This window comes from Centrocercus urophasianus, unplaced genomic scaffold, assembly GCF_019232065.1.
Source record: "Centrocercus urophasianus isolate 14NV4802_14NV808 unplaced genomic scaffold, USGS_Curo_1.0 seq_35, whole genome shotgun sequence".
In the NCBI taxonomy this organism is placed as follows: Eukaryota; Metazoa; Chordata; class Aves; order Galliformes; family Phasianidae; genus Centrocercus; species Centrocercus urophasianus.
The window spans coordinates 965,396-985,319 of NW_024884922.1; the positions used below are offsets into that span (position 1 = coordinate 965,396).

Consider the following 19,924-nt stretch of genomic DNA (forward strand, 5'->3'; position numbering starts at 1 on the left):
GTGCTGGTGAGCTCCCCCAGACCAGTGGGTAAGTGGGATTCCTGCTATGTCCAAGGCGTCGTGAGTTTCACCCTACAGCTCTCTTTCCTCCACAGATCCTGCAGCGCCTTCTTGTGTTGGCCTCAGAGTCTGTCCGGGCCCTGGAGGAGCAGCTCATGGATCCCCTCAGCAGCCAGGATGTGAAGGTAATCCCTTAGGGCACAACATGAGGGTTTCCAGGTTCTGGCAAAGCAGACTGGGAGAGGAGCTGGTCATGTAGGAGCTCCTGCCATCCAGATGGAAGCTGGAGGCTGCCCAACCAGTCCTGACCCCATGTGCAGACAGTGTGCGCAACCTGAGCTCCAAAACTTCTGCCCAGTTGCAATTTTACAAATCCTCTCTCTCTTCACATCTCCTGCAGTGGAAGAACAGCTCATCCTGGCTCCCTGCTTGCCCTGTGACTTTGCAGACATCAGAAGCCTCTCCTCAGCCCTTCTAGTTTAATCTGAACTGAGCTCAGTGACAAATGCTATTGCAGGACTTCTTCTGATGGTATTTAGTTTTGGGTGACCTTGTTGTTGTCTCGACAGTGAGCATTTGCAGTGAAGCAGCTACAGTTAGAAACTGGTGAGAAGAATGGTGGGTTTTCTGCTTGTTTGAAAAAGGTTAGAGAAGGCTGGAGGAACAAGATGTTTACCTAAACTGGTTTAAAAAGAAAGATGCATGAAATACCTGGCTGAGAAGTGAGGGCTCAACTCTGTATGGTCTCCTGTGTAGCTGAACCATGGTCCTTCAGCAGAATTAAAATCCAAGTCATTGCGTCTTTGCTATGTAGAGATCAAGTTGAAATATGGGAATAGGGGTTTCTTTCCTTGTCTCTCAGGACCATGAGCAAAATCCTCTGGTCTGTGTTGGTGTCCTCTTCTGATCTGTGGTGTGGATGTTTTCAGTGCTGGCTTTGTAGCCTGTCTCATGACCAGGTCAGTCACCTCGCAAACGCTGGTTTTAGTATTCCATAAAACATGTGCTCTGAGATACCTATCTCCTGCTTTTAGGTCTCCAGCATACACTGCGTAATATTTGTCAAAACACATTTTTCAGTGCAGCATCTAGCACTGTGAGAACCCTTGATTTTGCTTGGGGCTGCCTATAAAGCCACAGAGCAGCGCAGCTGAGCTGAGATCTAGACTGGTGGATCTGAGGAGTGAAGGGCTGCTGTGCCAAGTGCTGCTGTTTTTGGCAGCACTGTTCGTGTTTAAGAGTGACATGTGATGGCCAGGAACTGTGAATGGCTGTGATTGTTATATCTCCTCTCCTGGGCGCAGTGCTGTTGCAGTTGGCATTTTCCTCAGAGGATTATGAGAATGATATGGGGGAGGTTGATGCAATTAGGAGGAGAAGACTTTCATATGTAGCAGTGCTTGGTGTTACATCTTCCTCTCTTCTGCTATATTTTTTTCTTATAATTCCTGCCATACGCTTGGGTGCTGAGAACTGAACCTGATACTGCTCAGAAGGGATGAGGGTATTTTGGCATAGAGGAATGAGGAAAGAGGCAGGGGGCCTGCCTCAGCATACAGATTCATTCCTTGCATCCGAGAGGTATGCTGCTTCCTAGTGAAGAGATGTGTGGAGCAAGGCATGTGCATGGGCCTTGCATACAGATTTTGCACCTTCCCATAGCCAAGTAACCACTACATCCCCTTCTGTTGGGAGGTCTCTGTGGGATGGAGGAAGAGGAAGATGATAACGGGCAGAATAGCCGGTAACTACTCTTCCTTTCTGATCCATGGCCAGACAAATTCCAGATTGAAAGGGATCCAGGATGTTGTGTTATGGGGTGATTATTGGCTGCCTTTGGTGTGAATTTGCAGCTACCTGCCACTTTGCTCCCAGGCAAGGTGGTGATGGGATCTTTTTGTGCTCCTGGATGTCTGGGTAGAAGGGCCACAATTTGCAGTTGATTTGTTCTGTGGGAGACAGCTTGTACTTAAGCTGAAGACTCAGTACAAGGCCTCAAGAAAGGTCAGGGCCGAGGTCACAGGGGTGGGTTGCAGACTCAGTAGAGATGTTTCCCGCAATAATTAAAATAGGAAGCAGCAGAGAGGGGACTTATATTCACCCATATGCTGCTTTCCGCTGAGATTTGCCTGAATCCTTCTCTTTGTCATCTGGAATTAGCATTGTGGCTAGCTGTAACACTTTGGCCACTCTTGTGTATCATTATGGGCTTTGGATATCTATTTTAGACCTGATCCTAGGGCAGGGGTGGGTGTCTCTGAACAGCCCCTTGAGGGGAAGCCCGTGCTAGTAGCTTTCTGTTCCTTGCATTGTTACTTATTACTGAAGGAAACAAACCTGCTGGCTCCTGATGCCTTTTGAAGGATGAGTTTACCTTCGACACTCCCTGTACTTTAGAAAATGCATGTATGAGTGATGATGCTAGTGAGGGAAGAAAAGAGGTTTTGGACTTGCTGGTAAGTGATCTTACCCAATGTAGTGTTTCCAGTTGATGATGCTGTTGCCCAGTGTCTGACCATGACAGTGATACTTTGGGCTTCACGCTTATTTTCTTCTATTTAGGATGTCAGCAGGGTGTTTTGAACCCTGGTATTTGTAGGATCTGCTTTTGGCCGAGGTTGAGTTACCAGTTCCTGAGAAGAGATGAAAGGCTTGAGGAAGAAAAATGTCTTTTGGGAGGCTGAGCTTGGGGGTAATTAGGATCAGTTTCTGGCTCTGCCACAGACTTGTGCTGCTGCGATGGTAAAATCACTGAATCACTCTATGAGATGAGGTTACTTGCTCTTTTCTTGAGCTGCTTGCTTGGGAAGAAAAGTGATCTGCAAACTGGCTTTGTGAAGTGAATCAAATGACAAAACCCAGAAAGCTTCCTCACTCTTCATCTGTGAGCTTGTGTGTAGGGGACTGACCTGGAAGAATGAGCAAATGTATTCCACCTTCCCTCTGCTATCTGTAGCCATATGTCTGAAAAGTTACTTTAAAGAAAAAAAGTATCTGAACTATAATGCTTCATGCCTAGTTAAACTGCCGAGGATAAAGAGGCATCTTCTGTGCCTGTGAGTCAGAGGTGCTGTTGTTGATCAAGGAAGCTGCAGCCATTTCAACTCCCTTTGTTAGATCCTCTGTAGCTGCCAGCTCTTCTGCTCCAGAATAGGAGTCTGGTCTGTGGTAAGCTGAGCTGCAATCATAGTCTGAGAAAGGAAATAGATTGGTCACTATATAAAAAAAAAAAAAAAATAATAATTATAAAAAAAAAAAAATTGGTCTTCTAGTGATGATAGTTGAGAAGCATTTGGTGGGATTCACTCTGTGCCACATGCACTTGTGTTGGGACAAAAAGCAGTGATGGCGGGAGCACAGAGGCTGGTGCCTTGGCTTCTGGCAGACTTGCTTGTGCACAGCAGCTCTGTCCTAACTGATGATGTTTAATCCAAACTTACTTACCCTGAAGCTTTTTGTTTTCTCTGGTTGTCGTGGGTGTGAGCAAGCACATGATGTTTGTGTGCCGAACTGGTCACATCTCCATGGGGGAAACTACCTCTGAGACTGCCTCGGCATAGCTGTGCAACTTTGACTTGTGTGCTCAAGTCTGTCCCAGGCTGGTGAGATTTTGCTAGTACATTCTCAGAAGGCTTCATTGTAGTTTGAGCACTGGAGAATGGCTGTATTTATTTTATCCCTATTTGCTGTCTCACTGATTTTTTTTTTTTTTTTAAACATGATTTTTTGTTTTCAATCCATTACTCAAATGGGTATGGGAGATTAAGATTTGTTTATTTCTTCATTGAAAAGAGATAAAGTCAGTCTTGGATGGCAGCTTGTCTTGGTGTACTAAGTAGTAGGCAGTTAAAGCTGAGAGGACTTGGAGAGCCAAAAAGTATCTGGACATTAGAGGTACTTGGTTTAGAACGGCTTTTCTTCTGCTTAAGCAGTGAGTAATGGACTTTCTGATACTGCTTTCACTTCTGCTTTGTCCTTTGCTTGAAATACTACTGGGGTGAAATTTACCTGAAGTGGGAGCATTGTCTGTTACCGAGCTGTAAAGAAACTTATTTATTTTTTTCTGAACTCATTGCTTTGTTTTGTGACTGCTCATAGGCACTGGAGCTGAAAATAGCAGATTAACTTAGGTAATTTCATGTATGGTGGAGCAAAGCAGTGCTGCTGTTGGGATGAATTTCCCTTTTAAAGCATCATTTGTTTGGAGGTTGGGAAGTGGTTCTGGAAAAGGCTTCAGGAGTGTTTTCTTAGTTCTCTGGGCCCCATTTGTTCCAGCCACCCACTGCTTGTCAGGAGCCTTTGACTCAGCCGAGGTAAGGAAGAGAAACAACCCAGAGTTAGGGAGGAGATGTCACTGCAGCTGCTGGTGTGGTGTAAAACTCTTACTCGGGTGCCAGCTTTTTGCAGTTGACCTCACATTACAACTGCGTTGTGGTGAGATGAGGCTGAGTTGCCCCAGGGTCTGGTCTTTGTCAGGACTTCAGACTTGATGTCTGAACCCCGCTGCGGGGAGGAGTATGTATGGACTTGGCTGTGTGTGTGAGAAATGCCTGGTTCACAATTACACAGTTACAGCAGAGAGATGAGACCAAAGCTATGTATTTGAGCTGGGTTTGTAGGGCTTTGGTTCCTGAAACAGCCTGTTGCCTGACCATAGCATTCTCCCCAATCCTTGACTTGGCGTCCTCAGATTTTAATCCCGTTCCCTTCCTCTTGGCCACTGCAGTGAAATGCCTCCTTATCTCTCTAGTCCGTACCACTGTCCACCCAGGCCTGTCACGTTCCCTGGGGATAACTTGGGATTTCCAGAGCTGCTAATCTGTTTTTAAGCAAAGCGTGAGCCTGGGACAGGGGGAGAAGACTTTCCAAGGCAACTTGGAGATGTTTCTTATATGTCTAATGGGGTCCTCCAAGGCTTTTGAATTTTATTTTTATTTTATTTTTTGCCCCTTATGTTTGGGTCACTTGAGGATGTGCCAGTTTTCACATGGATGCAGAAATGGGTTTGTGAGCTCCATTTCTTTGCTTTCACAAGGAATGCAGTAAAGCTACAGACTTAAAAAGAGTGAGAGAGCAACTCTTGGTGGGCCACCATTGAGATTTGGTGCTGGTCAGTGTTCTTTGTGTGTGTTCTCCAGCCTGGCTAGAAACCAACTCATGCTGAGCAATGTCTAGTGGCTCTGTCCATGTCCCCACATCATTTCTATGAAAATTTACAGATAATTTTAAGATTTCTGTTTTAATACAGCTGTATATAGAATTCCACATTCCTTCTATCCAAATATTTGTTTCTGGAATTGCTCTCTTCTATTAGCAGGGCTCGTGTTCTCATCCTCTCTTTACTTGCTGGAAGATGCTACTGCCATTTGGGGTGATGCCTGTTGGACAGATGGGACTGTCCTGTTGTTAGGTGTCTCTTTATGTCCTCTGAAGTTTAGCTTGGTTCCTGTAATCCTTTCGGTTCCCTTCTCTTATTTTGGGAAACTGCATCAATGTGGTTACCTTTTTTAGCTTGTTGAATTTCCTACTCCACTGTTGTGCTCTCATGTGATTTTCCTGGAGACTTGGGTCAGAACTGAAGAGGACCAGCTTGGCCTTTTGGAACGTTCTTCTCTAGGGACTGTCCTGTAATCCTGGGATAGTGGTTACCTCTTTCTGCAGATCTGGGAGACTGGTGGAGTAGAAGCTGTAGCCCTTCTGTCTAAATGTCTGGTGTGGGTAGGGAGCAGCTCCCTTGTTAAAGGGTTTAGCTTGCTGGACAGCTGAACTGCAGGAGTAAAGTGAAACCTTCCCAGCGTGTTTTTCTGGTCCAAGAAACATTCAGCCTGTATACCAGGAGAGGGCTGTAGGTGATACTGCCTTTCTATTGACCGTGTCTTGATTATGCATGGGGTGTAGGGGAGTGAAGGTCACATCCGTCTGGTGTAAGCAGAGCTTGTGCTGGGACAGGGATGTGTTTTAGCCTGGATTGGAGCTCCACATCAGTCCACTACAGACATGTTTTCTTGAGGATGTTTTGGCAATCTTCTGACATGCTCTTGCAAAAACTCAGCTTTGACTTTACTGCTTTCTAGGGAGAAGGGAATAAAATACAAACAATAACTTGGCACATCTCTCTCATTGCTCCTGCTTGCTTGTGTCCTCTATTAAGTGGCACTGGTCTTTTTTTTTTTTTTTTTTCCTGCAGATTGTCTTCCGCCCTCCTTTGGACCTCTATGATGTCCTCATCCATTTGAACTCAAATCAGATCCCTCGACATCTGGAGAGTGTGGACCGGCCAGTGAAGTCATTTTCCCGGGGAGTGGTGAAGAACAGTGCTGGAGCAAGGGTCCTCTTTCCTGTGGTGGATTATGACCCTGTACAGTGCTACCTCCAGGACCTGAGAGTAAGCATAGCTCCTTAGGACTGTACATGGGCTGCCTAAGGGAGAGCTGTGTTTTGCAGTTTAGGGCATTAGGGCATTGCCTGCCCTTTCCGGTGAGGCTAGACTAAATCAGACACTAGGAAGAAGTTCTTTACACAGAGGTTGGTGAGGTGCTGGCACAGGCTGCACAGAGAAACTGTGGGTGCCCCATCCCTGGAGGTCTTCTGGGCAGGGTTGGGTGGGGCTTTGGGAAACCTGGTCAGTGGAAGGTGTCATTAGCCATGGTGACTTTAAGGTTCTTTCCAAACAATACCATTTCATGATTCTTTGTATTTTGCTTGTGATGGTTACTCTTTATACACTGCAATCAGTTCTTCATCAGAAAACCTGGTGAGTGTATCACTTGTTCCTTAGAAATAGGAGTGTTACTGCTGTGAGAATGACTTTGGATGTAAGGCATCTGGAGCTTTTTTGAAGAATATGAAATTTCAGTGCATAAGTATCTTGTAAGCCATTTCTTTCTATTCAATTTATTGATTCTTGCTGGCTTCTTGCTCCAGCTGGAGTGCACTGCAGACAGAACTAGCCATGTTTTCTAGAGTGATGTACAAGGCAGTGTCTGCCATAGATAATCGTGGTATGGTAACAGTAAGCCTACTGCTGTAAATCCAGTGGTTGCATGAACCATAGAGGGTGAATACTGATCACAGGTTGCTTTGTCCAGGCTTCGTTATGTGTGTGATGGCAGAGGAAGTTGGTGAAAGGAGTAAACTGAGAACATCTGTGTCTGAAAGTCATCAATCCAGCACTTTTCTACCACATGGCCACAACAGATGTGCAAGATGCTGAGTAACAGTGGTGATCTCCAAGCCAGTGCTCTGCAAATGTACACCCTGTGGCTTTTTGGCATTTATTTCTTTACTTGCAGAGCTGAGTGTTAACATGTGGATAGGTGAGGCTGTGATTCAAAAGTTGTCTAGACTTTCAACTGCTGTTGTCTCCTATGACAGTGTTGTGAGTGTTTTAAGCAGCATTAGAACACAAGAACCATAAGCTATTCTGGCAGGAAGGTACTGCAGAGGTCTCCAGTCCTGTTTCCCACCGAAAGCAGATTGAGCTTTGCCATCAGGGAAGCCTAGTCCTGTTGAGTGCTGAATATCTCCATGTCTGGAAATTTCCCACTCCCGTGAGTTTTTTGTTCCAATATTTAGTCAGCAGTGTTCTGTAAATTTGTTTCTTAGTATCTAATTAGGATTTCCTTTCTTGCAGTGCACATTGCTTCCTGAAATTCATCACAACAACTGGGCTGTACTTTTCTGGGGGTGGCTTTTTGCAAGGCAAAACTAGGTCTGTCAGCCCCGCGGACTTGAGCTGTGCTCTTGCAGCTCCTGGCAGGTTTGAGGGTTTACAGGGGCTCTTGCCCCTCTCCGAGCTAACACGCTGGGAGGGCTTTGTCTGCCTTCCCATGTGCTGCTGGGAGGGCTTTGTCTGCCTTCCCATGTGCTGCTGGGAGGGCTTTGTCTGCCTTCCCATGTGCTTTACTTGCCTGAAGATTCTGTATCAGTTTCTCTCCACGCTCATGTCAGAGCAGGAAGTGTGCCCACAAAAGAGAACAGATCTTGGGTACTGTTGTAATTTTTCTGGACCTGCAGGGTTCGGCATTTGCTTGTTCCAGGCTGCCTCATGCTGCACAGCCACTGCATGTTTCACTGCTGCTGCTACCAGGTTTGATGGTGGCAGCAGCTGCAGAAAGAGGTGGCAGGAAAGGCCTGCAGGTCCAAAAAAGGAAGCTGCAGAGCTGCTTCACTTTAAACTCCTGTTGAAGTTGGAGAATGCTGGGCCCTTCTCATGCAAACTCCCTCTTTGCCTTAAATCAGATAGCTTAGGAGATGACCAGAGAAAACTGGAAAGGATTCTTTGTAGGTTTCCTCACTCTGGGCACAGCCTCTTTACCTCCCATGCTGTCGGCCAACCATATTGTGTACCGATTTCTGCCCTGTCCATGTGAGTATGTTTTGGCTTCACTAGAACTGTCAGACACAACAGTGTGCATACTGTTACCCACAGCAGACTGAGGCTGTCTGGGAGGGGGGAGGGAAAAGACAGGAATGTAATCAAGGTGTCTTTAAGTTGAGGAAAACATCATAATTGTCCGTTAATGTCCCTGCAAGTGGCACTGCTTGTTTCTGTGGAATGATGTGGAGGAGAAAGGAAAGCAGGTGTCCAGAGCTGGATAGGAAGTCTCTTGCCTACAAGAAGGAAGGTGGTTGGGAAGCTCAGATTGTAGAGACTGCTGGGGGATTTCTTGGGGTCCGGGATATACAAGAAGAGGAAGAAATATTTTGTACACTACTTCTGAAATGGAGCAGGAAGCCCAGTGACTGGGAGCTGTTTGTTATTTCACCCACTACCAATGTCTGGATCTGAGAATATCTCAGTATCAGTCCAGGCTCCCCTTTTTGTTCTCCATGTAATTAGTTTCCCTTACCACCGTGAAACTTGGACAAGGAGGCATGAATCTGGGTAGAAGGTAAAGTTTCTTAATCCTGACATCTGTCTCCATCCCGTACTCAAAGTGTTAGAGTTGAGTGGAGTCTTTCAGCAGCTGCCCAGGTGCACAGGGCCAGAGCTACTGCATCTTCGGAGAGGTCCAGGGCTAAGTGACTGTTATGGAAACCTGGCAGGAGGCTGACATCTTACTTAGAGAGGAATTGGTAACTACTGGAAAAGCTGATGAGGAAAGCAGGCTCCTTGAGGGGGATTTTAATAGGCTTGCAGCAAATCTGGCTTTACAAAGAGACTTGTCAGAAAACTTGTCAGGGTGTGTTACAGTGCTTCTGTGCTTCTAGTCAACCTGCTGTCTTCAAGGAGGTGTCAGTAATGGTTCCAGAAAGAGAAAAGTGCAGAAAAAACTTCCTTGGAAAGCAGTTTTAATTATCCTGTTAAAAACAAAACTACTTAGTTGAACCAGTCAAATATGGCACCCAAACAGTGAATTTTTACTGCCTTTTATTACCTATACAGGTGATAACAGTAGGGCTTGGAGTAGGGCTTGATTTTTTCGATTGCAAATTATAGCTGGCCCTAATGTACTAACATCCCAGTGAAGAAACATGGATAAAAGCTACAGTTATGTTGCATTACTGGAAGAAGTGTTTGATTCCCAAAAAGGAGCATGCATTCTCTTGTCTTTAGCTTGAGAGTGCTTGGGAGGAACAGAGCAGGAATTGGTCACTGATTTTGCAGAATACCAGGCTGTGTTTCTCTGTGGCCATTTTAGTGGAGGTATCCTGCAATACCAGTTCACTTTGCTCCTGTAGCATCCAGGTCAGCAGCAGGCAGACCTGATCAGGCTGATGAATATCTCTGTCTGGGCAAACTGGTATTTTTTCTGGAAAATTCAAAGGTAACAGCTGCACATGAAGGAGTTGTTGGACACCTTTGCTCTCAGATTACTCAGCTGTGCTTATCTGTGTCAGAGTGCTCCAAAAGCTGATTTTGCTCTGTGCAGACACCAACAGGCAGCTGATGGGGAGCAGCTGGTAGACACTCCCCTGTCAGAAATCATCCAGCCCCATGTCTCAGGGTCCTGATGTTGCTTAGAAGCAAGGCCTTTGTCATAGCTTTGTGTTTTTTCTTGTGTTTTTCCTTCCCTGTTTTTTACTGCTCAAAGCAGTTGAGCTTCTCCTTCTCCTGGAGGCTGGGAGCCCTGGGGCTGATATGAATGCAGCAAGATGCAGATACTGAAAAGGGTTGTGAGAACAGCTCAGTGACAACAGTGAATCTTTACAAGGGACTTGGGTGAGAAAGCATTTGGACACAGAAGTGGCTGGCTTTGCCTCAGAGTAATTTGCTTTGCCTTAATAGCACAAACCACAGAATTGAGCAATGGGGTTTAGTAGTGTCTGACAGCGTAGCTGTAGTGGTTTTATAACAACAGAGGGAGATATTTGCTATGCAGCAATTCTATGGGATTGTGTTCTCTTTTATGGGTGGAAAAGAAACATCTGTCCTTTTCAGAGAGCCACATGGAAAGGTTTTCAAATGCCTGGACACGTTAAGCTGAAAGGAGCAAGGAGGAAGCAGCATCCTTTCTCCAGTAACCAGGAGACCCATGTCTGCCCTCTCTGTTTGCACACCACAGGTGCCCCGTTTTTCTCACATCAAAGGGATAGGCTAAAGAGGAGTGCTCTGGAGCTGGATTGCTGCATACTTTTCCCAAGCAGTCTAAGAGGAAGAAATAAAAGGAGGGGAGGCGTTAAACCCTGACTGCTTCAATTCGTTCTTCTTCAAGAAGATGAGCTACAGGAGATGGTCTGATCAAGTTGCACTCATGCCTGAGAGACTCTGAGTAAAGATGAAAGTCCTGTCATGGCGTTCAGATAGCGAATGCTTAAATTCCAAGGCAGATGTAATGGAAAAGGTGATCTGTTCTGGAAGTTGGTCCAGATGAGAAGGCTCTGCAGACTTGCTTTTGAAGGAAAGCAGGTGTCAAACATCCCACAAAGAGGCTTTCCCTGGAACTTTGTCCCATAACCAGACTACCCAGTGCCCATAGTCTGGACAGGTTTGGTGATCAAACACCTACAGTCATGTTCTGACAGGGATTCTCCAGCAAAATTATGTTTTTAGGTGACTCAGCCAATGTTCCCCCTGTTGTGACTGTAGGTTTGTCGTGGCTGCTGTCAAGCTGCAGAACTGTGAGTTGCCTCTGTGTCTGCTGAGTTTGCTAGAGATGTAGTATAGGAAGAATCAGTAAGCACAGCTCTTGCTCAAGGATGGCTTGGATGTCCTCTGTTCTTCAAGATAAAATCTTTCTGCCTGCATCCAGCGAGTTTGTGGATGCAGTTAGCACGTCTGCATGCTTTTGGGAGCTCACAAATCCAAAGTCTGTTACTGTCTCACAAAGATCCCGAGCTGTTCTGTCATCAACAGGAAAGCCGGATGAAGCTGCTTGAGCCCTGTCAGTCTCTGTACCTGCGTAGCTGTTAAAATAATTGTTTTTTCTCTTTTTACCAGGTCATTGGTGTTAGGAGATCAGTGGATGCGAAGCACTCTTTCATTGAGATTTAGCTTGCTGTGGCTGCACCTGCCTGTCAAAGAGCTCATGGCAAAGGAGCTGCCCGTCTTGTGTAGAGGAGATCTTTTTCTGCATGGATGAGCAGGAGTATATTTCCTGCTTTACAGTAAACATCCTTTCCTCTAAGGCAATGTTTTGTACTTCTAACGTCTTCAGACAAGACCTGTTTGGAAGACTTACAGTCCTTTCCTTTATTCCTCCCACAGTGTAGGAATGTATATCTTGCTAGTGCTTGTTAGGAATGAATTAATGATGTTAGAAGCTCTGCGTTGCGTACAGTGTAGAAGCTGTGGCTATGGGATGTAGCTGGAACCAGTGAAATCATTTCAGGTCAGACTGCTCCCTTACTGTTTTGACTGACAAGCATGATTCCTTCCATAGTGTCTTTCCAAAGAGCAAGGGCAAAATTTAAAAGCTCTGTTGGCTTTTATGGCATGGAGTAAATCTTTGTGTTTGAATGTCTGCCCTCAAAGGGGCAGAGGTGGCAGGAAATTCTCTGCTTCTACAGCTGCAAAGCAGCTATCAGCCTTACCACAGTGCCTGTAGTCAGAAGTGTGTGCACATGAGTGTGCAGATGTGTATTGAAGCATCTACTCCTCTGCTGCTTGGGTGAGATCAGGAGGTAGTTCTGCTTGCATTTCTGTCTTGGTAATGCCTTACTTCATGCCTTAGAAAAAAAGCTGAAGACTTCTGTCTCATGTATTGTTGGACAAGGCGTATTTACTGACAGAACTAGGAGATCATAGGTGTAGGGTTGCTTTTCTCACTTTCTTTACCTTTTTTTTTCTTGGTGGTTTATTTTCCCCTCCTTTCTTATCATACTAGTTTTTCACTGAAATGAATCCTTAGTAGCAGGATTCTTGTGTGGCTCTGGTGAGCCAGTAAGAGGTAGAACAGTTTGGATGGGCTGAATAAACCAAGAACTTGTAAGTGTTAACCACGTGTGTGGTTGTTTGCTGGAAGTAAGTAACTTTTAATAGTTTTATACTGTCAGGTGTCTGATTGAGAGCACTTAAAATGTCCTGAGCCCTGAGGAAATGTTGATGAATATGTTTGCTTTTAGAATTGTCTTGCACCAACAAGAACAGCCAGACCCATTTCTGAGGTCTCTCCAGACAGTTCCTGTTCTTGTAACAGATGTGGTGCAATAAGAGCTCAATTTCCAGGTTTAAGTAGGAACAGTGAAAAAATGAATGGATAAATGATTAGCTGGAAAAAAAAAAGCCCACTCGCCTCTAAACAACAGTAATGTAGCTGCTTAACTGGTATAAGTTCTTAACTCATTGTAAAATCCATGCTTCAGCCTGAAAGGCTAAATTCAGTAATCCCATTTTAGGTGGGGATATTGTTTTACTCGCCACCTTTCTTTGTCCCTTCAGTCCTTCTGCCCAGGTAGCTCCCTGCAGACTGCAGGGAGTTTAATCTTCTAGGCACTGCTTGCCTTTTCCCAGATGGTGAGGCTCCTTCTTACCTCTGCAAGTAGGAAACTGGCTGTAGGGTTTGATGGTAGGGATCTCTCTAAGCAGGGCCATTAAAACTGAACTGTAACCGAAGATAGAGCAGCTTGGGAAGGAACCATGGGTTTAGATGTGTTCCCTACCATTTTCTGGCTGTTTTGTTTGGATTTTTTTTTTTTTTTTTTTTAACTTTCGCTTGAGAAAGGTGTTTGGAAGCAGAAGCAAGCTTAGTGGCACCAGGCATAGAGCATGGGAAATGGAAAAGAAGCGAATTCTGTTTGCTTTTATTCCTCAAGCCTCTGAACAAACAGAAATGTGTTGACTTGTTGACTAATACACCAGATCTTAATGCTGCAGTTTTCCAGAAGTTCAGTTGCATCTCTGCAGTTTGGTGAAGCTGACTTGAAGTACTGTCTTGTGGACAGTGCTGTCAGTGACAGAAGTGCAGGAGCTTGCTTTCTGCTGGGGTTTTGAATTGTTCTCATGTCTGTCCTCTGCTCCCTCCTGTTTATATGAAAGGTGCTGAGCATCAGGCAGAGGAACAGTTTTACCGGGAAATGAGCTGAGCCTGGGAGGGCTCCCTTCCTGCAAGTGCTCCTGGCTTCTGTCCAACAAGATATGCTTGTAAAAACATCTTTCTCATAGCAACATGTGGCACTTGAGACCTCACATGGTAGATTAATGGTCCTTTTTAAGGCTCTCACATGCTCTGGTCCCCTCTGATGAAGAAACCTTCATGATGGCAGTCTTTGTGCCCAGTGATTTGCTTTTGCTGCGCTTTCCTTCCCTCTTGCCATTGCTTTTTGCCATAACTAGGAATTTGCCAGCTGGGAAAGGAGTTTTCAGACTAGGTGTTGAGCACTGCCCATTAGTCTCAGGTGAGAAGCACCAGGGCAGGTTTGCCTCATTGTCAATGTATTTATAGACAGTGGTTTTTCATGCTGGTTTGGTCATTAATGCTCTGACCAGCTTTGCCTCCATGAAAATCCTGTGGAGTAGGATGAGCTGGCAGCTCTCTAGATCATCCCAGCCTGCTGACCTAATCATATTGCCCTCATCATATTTTCCATTCTTTACTTGATGCAGTGGGGAATGTGACCACTGAGAATAAGGAAAAGGCTGGGGTCCTCAACGCCTTCTTTACATCTGCCTTTAATAGGCAGGTCACTTATCCTTGAGGCACTTTACGCCCTGATCTGGAAGTCTGGAATGCTACGCAGAATACACCCCTGATGATTCAGGTGGAGACAGAGAGCTCCTTCTCCATCTGGACTGTCACAAGTCCACGGGACTGGATGGGCTTCATGCTAGATTGCTGAGGGAGCTGTTGGGAGTGATTGCTGAGCTGCTCTCAGCCATCTACTAGCACTCCTGGTTATCTGGAGACATCCCAGGATTCTTCTGGGGAAACTGGCTGTCCATGGCCTGGACAGATATACCCTTCTTTGGGTAAGGAACTGGCTAGAGGGCCGTGCCAGACAGGTAGTGCTTAATGGTGTGAAGTCCAGCTGGCGACCCGTTTCAAGTGGTGTCCCCCAGGGCTCGGTACTGGGGCCATCTTGTGTAATATCTTTATTGATGACCTAGACGAGGGCATTGAGTGCACCCTCAGTAAGTTTGCAAACGGCACCAAGTTGGGAGTGATGTTGATCTGCCTAAGGTTAGGGAGGCCCTTCAGAGGGATCTGGCTAAGCTGGGATCGCTGGGATGAGGTTCAACAAGGCCAAGTGCTGGGTGCTGCACTTTGGCCTCAACAACCCCATGCAGCGCTGTAGGCTTGGGGACAAGTGGCTGGATGACTGAAGAGCAAAGGGACCTGGGGGTGTTGGTTGATGCTCAGCTGAACGTGAACCAACAGTGTGCCTAAGTGGCCAAGAGGGCCAACAGCATCCTGGCCTGCATTGGAAATGGTGTGGCCAGCAGGAGCAGGGAGGTGATCATCTCCCTGTACTCAGCACCGGTGAGGCTGCACCTCAACTACTGTGTTCAGTTTTGGTCCCCTCACTGCAACAAAGACACTGGGGCCCTGGAATGTGTCCAGAGAAGGGCAGCGAAACTGGTGAGGGGTCTGGAAAGACAAGCTGAGGGAGCTGGGCTTGTTCAGCCTGGAGAAAAGAAGGCTGCGGGGTGACCTCATTGCAGCCTTTCAGTACAAGGAGCCTACAAACAGGAGGGGAATCAACTCTTTGAAAGGGGAGATAACTGCAGGACAAGGGGAAATGGTTTTAAGTTGAAGGAGGGAAGTTGGATGCCAGGGAGAAGTTCTTTACAGAAAGAGTGGTGAGGTGCTGGAACAAGCTGCCCAGAGAGATTGTGGATGCTTCATCCCTGGAGGTGTTCAGGGCCAGGTTGTGTGGGGCCCTGGGCAGCCTGGTCTAGCATTAAATGGGGAGGTTGGTGGCACTGCCTGCGGCAGGGGGTTGAAGCTTGGCGATCCTTGAGATCCTTACCAACTCAGGCCATTCTGTGTGATTTGTGTGAAGATTTGTGGCTGTTTTGGTCAGCTTTTTGGTGATTGCGATGTGTATCTCCAGGTACCAGCACGTTGAGTGCTGAGCTGTTGAGCAAGCCTTTTGGATTTGAAGCTGCTTTCAAATGGTTTTGTTTAATTCTGCTGTAATGCTCATCCTCTAGCTCTTTGCAGCGCTGGAAATCCAGCCTGTGTGGGCTAGAGGGAAACAAGACTGTGGGCTTTCTGAGCTTTCCCACTGAGCACCATCATAACAGGTTACTCACTGACACAGCTACTGAAACACAGGGGCAAGAAGAGCAGGTTCCTGCAGTGCCTCCATTGAGTGTCTATTGTTTTTCATAGAAATCATAGAATCATTAAGGTTAGAAAAGACCTATAAGATCATTTAGTCCAACCATCTACCTATTACCAATATTGCCTACTAAATCATGTCTGTAAGTATTACATCTGTCTTTTCTTTAAATGCCTCTTGGGGTAGTGATTCCACTACTTCCCTAGACAACCTGTTTCAATGCCTAGCCACTCTTTCTGAGAAGAAATTCTATCTAATATACAATCTGCACTTCTGCTGATGCAACTTGAGGCTGTTCTGGCTTGTCTTATTGCTTGTTTCTTGGAAGACCCCCATCTTGCCACATTTGCAGCTCTTGGGGCTTTGAATTACTTCAGGTTTCTGCTGTTAAATATTCTTTGGGATCTATTCTTTGCTAGTGTTGACAGCACATGTGGGATTTGTCCTGTAGATGGATTTTTGATGTCCATCTTTAGTTGCACAGATTGCAGAACTCTAGATTTTGCCCTTTGGTGATAAGTCCTTGGTTTGTCTGGGGTATATCTTTGCTGCCTTCTAGTAGCAAAGACCTTCTAGTGGAACTTACTGTGTGTGTCCGGGTTGCCTGCTGGACAGGACCTGCCCCATACCATCTGATGTACTGTGATGTCTCGGACACAGCAATTGGACCTCAGGACTGGAAGGCTTAATAGTGCCAAATCTAGCTGACAAGGGGACACTGATGAAGAATGTGTTCTGCCAAAGTGATCCAACTTTCTAGGTTTGGTTCCATTTTCTGAGTGTTCTTGCAGACCTATGGGAGGTGGTGGCCGTCTGGGACAGCAAGAGGTAGTCAGCAGTCAGATCCTCATGCAAAACTTGGAGGCTCTGAACATCAAGACAGAGGGAATAGAGGCACAGGAGGCATTTACGTTTTGTCATTATGCTGTTTTTCTTCTTGTTAATCCACTGGAAATGTTGTCTCCGTGGTCCTGGCTCAAGCAGAGGTTCTGTGGGCTGACACAACCTTTTTGTTTTCACCCCAGGAAGCCTTCAGTGATCTCGCCTTATTCTTCTATGACAAGCATGGTGGGGAAGTGATTGCAGTTTTGTGGAAACCTTTGAGCTTTCAGCCTCAGCCTTTTAAGGTAAGTTTTTGATTCTGCTAAAGGCACGTTGCCTTCATACCCTGAAAGCTTGAGTCGCTTTTTCCTGCAGTTACTGTGTAATTCTCATCAGTCCCAAAGCCATTTTAGAAATACAACAAATACTTCTGTCCATGCCTTAGGAAAAGTGAAACCAGGACAGGGATGTGGCCACAGCTTCCCCACAATCATCAACAGAGTCAAAGGGGAACAAACTTATGTTCTTGGACAAGCCCTAGCACTGTGATCACTGTGTCAAAACAGAATGCACTGTCCCAGGTGCTCTTCTCTGGTCTCCTTCTGGGAGATGGGCAATGCATTGTTTGCTAAAAATGTTTGCTCTGTGTAGCAGGCTGACCCGTTCTCATGGTTGTGGATGTCTCTTAATAGAAATATCTGGTCTGCAGGATGTTAAGGCATCAAGTCCAGCTTTAAAGTGCTCAAGTCCTGTAAATCTACGGAGATGCATTCCATCCATGCTGTGTGGGTTGGTGATCTCTAGAGGGTAATTAAACTAGGTGTGAGACATGTTGAAGTGATTCACGGTGCTTTCTATGAAAGAAAGACGCAAAGAAACTGAGTAGTGATTCACAGTATGGAGTTGGCAGCCCAGGTTCTTCTGCTGTTAGTCTCTGGATGATTTATCTCCCCTCTTCATGGCTAGGGGGCATTGGCCATTCAGCCTAGCTGGAGTTGTGAAACCTGGTTGTTCATGGTGGTGAAATAATAGGAGGAGATGCTGGCATCTGTGTTGAGTATAGTTTGGTTAGACCTGAGGTGTGTTTTTTTGTTTTTTTTTCTTCTTTTTCCTTATCCTAGTGGAGCTGGCAATCTCTTTGAAGTCAAGGTTTTGACATCCAGCTACAGAGCAGAGCCCAGCCAGCTCCTAATCCTTGGTCACGGTCTGGTGCCTGGCCTTTGCTGTTCTCTGTCCTGTTTACACAGGCTTCTCCATGTGCCTGTGTACTTTTTTTCCCATCTTCATCATGCTCTGGCAGTTGTTTCTCTTCTTCCCTTGCAGTCTTTGCGCTGCAGCTCCAGTGGCACTGAGCAGTGACGGTATCAAGAAATGGTAAAGAGGTGTGGTGGGGGTTGTATGTAACAAGGCAGAAGAGCAATTTACATCAGTTGTTTAGGGCTTGTAAAGGTTGCAAAGCAGCTCTGAACTGGTGTTGCCATTTGTATAATGTTTGTTTATGCCCTGCAGGTCTCCAATATGAAAGGCCGAACAGTGACAACTCTGAACAATGAGCTGGTTTGTGTTCCCAACATAGAAGCAATTCTGGAGGACTTTGAGGTTTTGGGAGAAGGCCTGGTCAAAAGAGTGGAAGCGCATACAGAGAAATGGACTGTCTGAGGCCATTAAGAAGCATGAGAAGGACTTGTCCTGAAGCAGATTTTGTTCACTCTGGAGCCATTTGATTTTATATGACAGTCCCAGGAAAGGCTTTTGGCTTTTCAAATCCCAGAATTGTGTATCTGACTGTATTTAACTTGGTTTTCCTTGTCCAGAAAAGTGATGGGACCTTTATTGTTTTTAAGAATGCAATTATCTTTTTATTTTGAAGAAAATATAAAGATGGAATAAGTTTTTTGAAAGTGTTTCTTTTCATAACAGGAAACTGTGTTCATAGCTGTGTTTGTAAGAATACATCAAGGCCTGAAAATTCTGGCTGTAGTGTGCAATAGGAAGGCAGCTTCCTAGATCATAGCATCTTCTGTTGCGCAAATAGCTAGCAAATCTAAAGAAGCCAACAATAAAAACTAAGCAGGTTATTCCCTTCTACTCAGCTCTGATGACAGTCAACTGGTGTGCTGTGTCCAGTGCTGGGCACCCCAGTAAAAAGAGATGGAAATGCTGGGGTGGGTCCTGGGAAGGCTTCCAGCCACGCAGGTGGCTTCCAGTGAAGATAATAAAGGAGTTGAAATGTCAGTTATACAAGGAAGCTGTATGAACTGGGACTGTCCGGCCTGGACAAGAGAGCTCAGGGTTATCTTACCAATACGTATAAGTATCTGATGAAGGAGAAAAGCAGGTGGAGCCCTGAGGAGCAGGGGGTGTTGGACTGGATGATTTCCAGAGGTGCCTTCCAAGCCCCTGGCTGAAATTATCACGTGGACTTCTTATGGGGAAAAATAAATAAGAGAGTGAACTAGTCCCATCTGCCTCTTTTGATTTAGGTAGCACATGCAGTGAACAGAGAAGAGCGATCACATGTGTCAGTTCACGTGTATGAGTTAAATGTAGGGTAAAGGAAACCGACTTGGTGATAGCAGCTATTGCTGAAACCAAAAATAGATCAAACTTGGGAAGCCAAGTGGGTGTTCATGTAGTCTGATAATTGTAGAGAGTTGTTGCTTGATAAAGAAGCATTTGGGTGGGATGCTAAATCTGTTTTTTCAAGACCTACCAGCCTTTCCAGCTACGAGAAGTGAGTCTGAAGCTTTGTGGGGAAGACTTGCAGGTGTTTTTTTTTCTTCTTTTTTTTGTTTTCCAAGTGCTTTCTCTGAAGCGTTTCAAAGCAGGCCATGTCGGGAATGGGATACGGGGCTGATATTGCATAGCTAGCGCCCATTGGCCCAGTGTTTGGTGGCATAGTGTGTCATATGGGACCTAGATACTTATGTGTAGCATCCAAAAAGCATTTTTCTCTCTTCCTTGTGCCAGCAGCTGAGAGAGGCTGTGGGTGAAAACCTTCCGTAGAATCACAGAATTGTAAGGTTGGAAATCTAGTCCAACTGTCCTCCCACTACCATTGCTACCATAGTGCTACCACAAGCACTAAGCCATATCTCATAGCTCCTCATCCAGACACCTTTTGAACACTACTACAGATGGAAACTCCATCAGCTCCACTGGCAGCCATTCCAGTGCCTTTGTACATCTAATACCTGCAAGATCTTTGTGAGAACATCTAAACTGAAAACACCCAAAGTACTTAGTGTACCAAGCACGCATCAAATCTGAGAACAAAGTGGCACTTTCTGTTGCTACTGTGACCCCTGTAGTTAAGATACTGATGACAAATCCATTAGCAAACATAATCCAGGCAGTGACTTCAACAGGTTTCAGAAGCAGTGAATAACTAATCTCTAAACCTTCTTTATCTTGTTTTATCATCCTCTACGTGTTT

The 19,924-nt window shown here is 45.6% G+C and overlaps 1 protein-coding gene across 1 annotated transcript in view; it reads left to right on the plus strand.

The window, feature by feature from the left end:
* The window catches only part of NOL6 (nucleolar protein 6), a 34,118-nt gene extending 15,737 nt beyond the window's left edge, over positions 1-18,381 (plus strand). Inside the window, exons 23-26 of the mRNA XM_042831210.1 lie at positions 96-185; positions 6,188-6,385; positions 16,692-16,793; positions 17,998-18,381. Of these exons, the coding sequence (XP_042687144.1) occupies positions 96-185; positions 6,188-6,385; positions 16,692-16,793; positions 17,998-18,147 (540 nt within the window). The 3' untranslated portion in view covers positions 18,148-18,381. The remainder of the gene's footprint in view (positions 1-95; positions 186-6,187; positions 6,386-16,691; positions 16,794-17,997) is intronic.
* Positions 18,382-19,924: the final 1,543 nt, after the last annotated feature.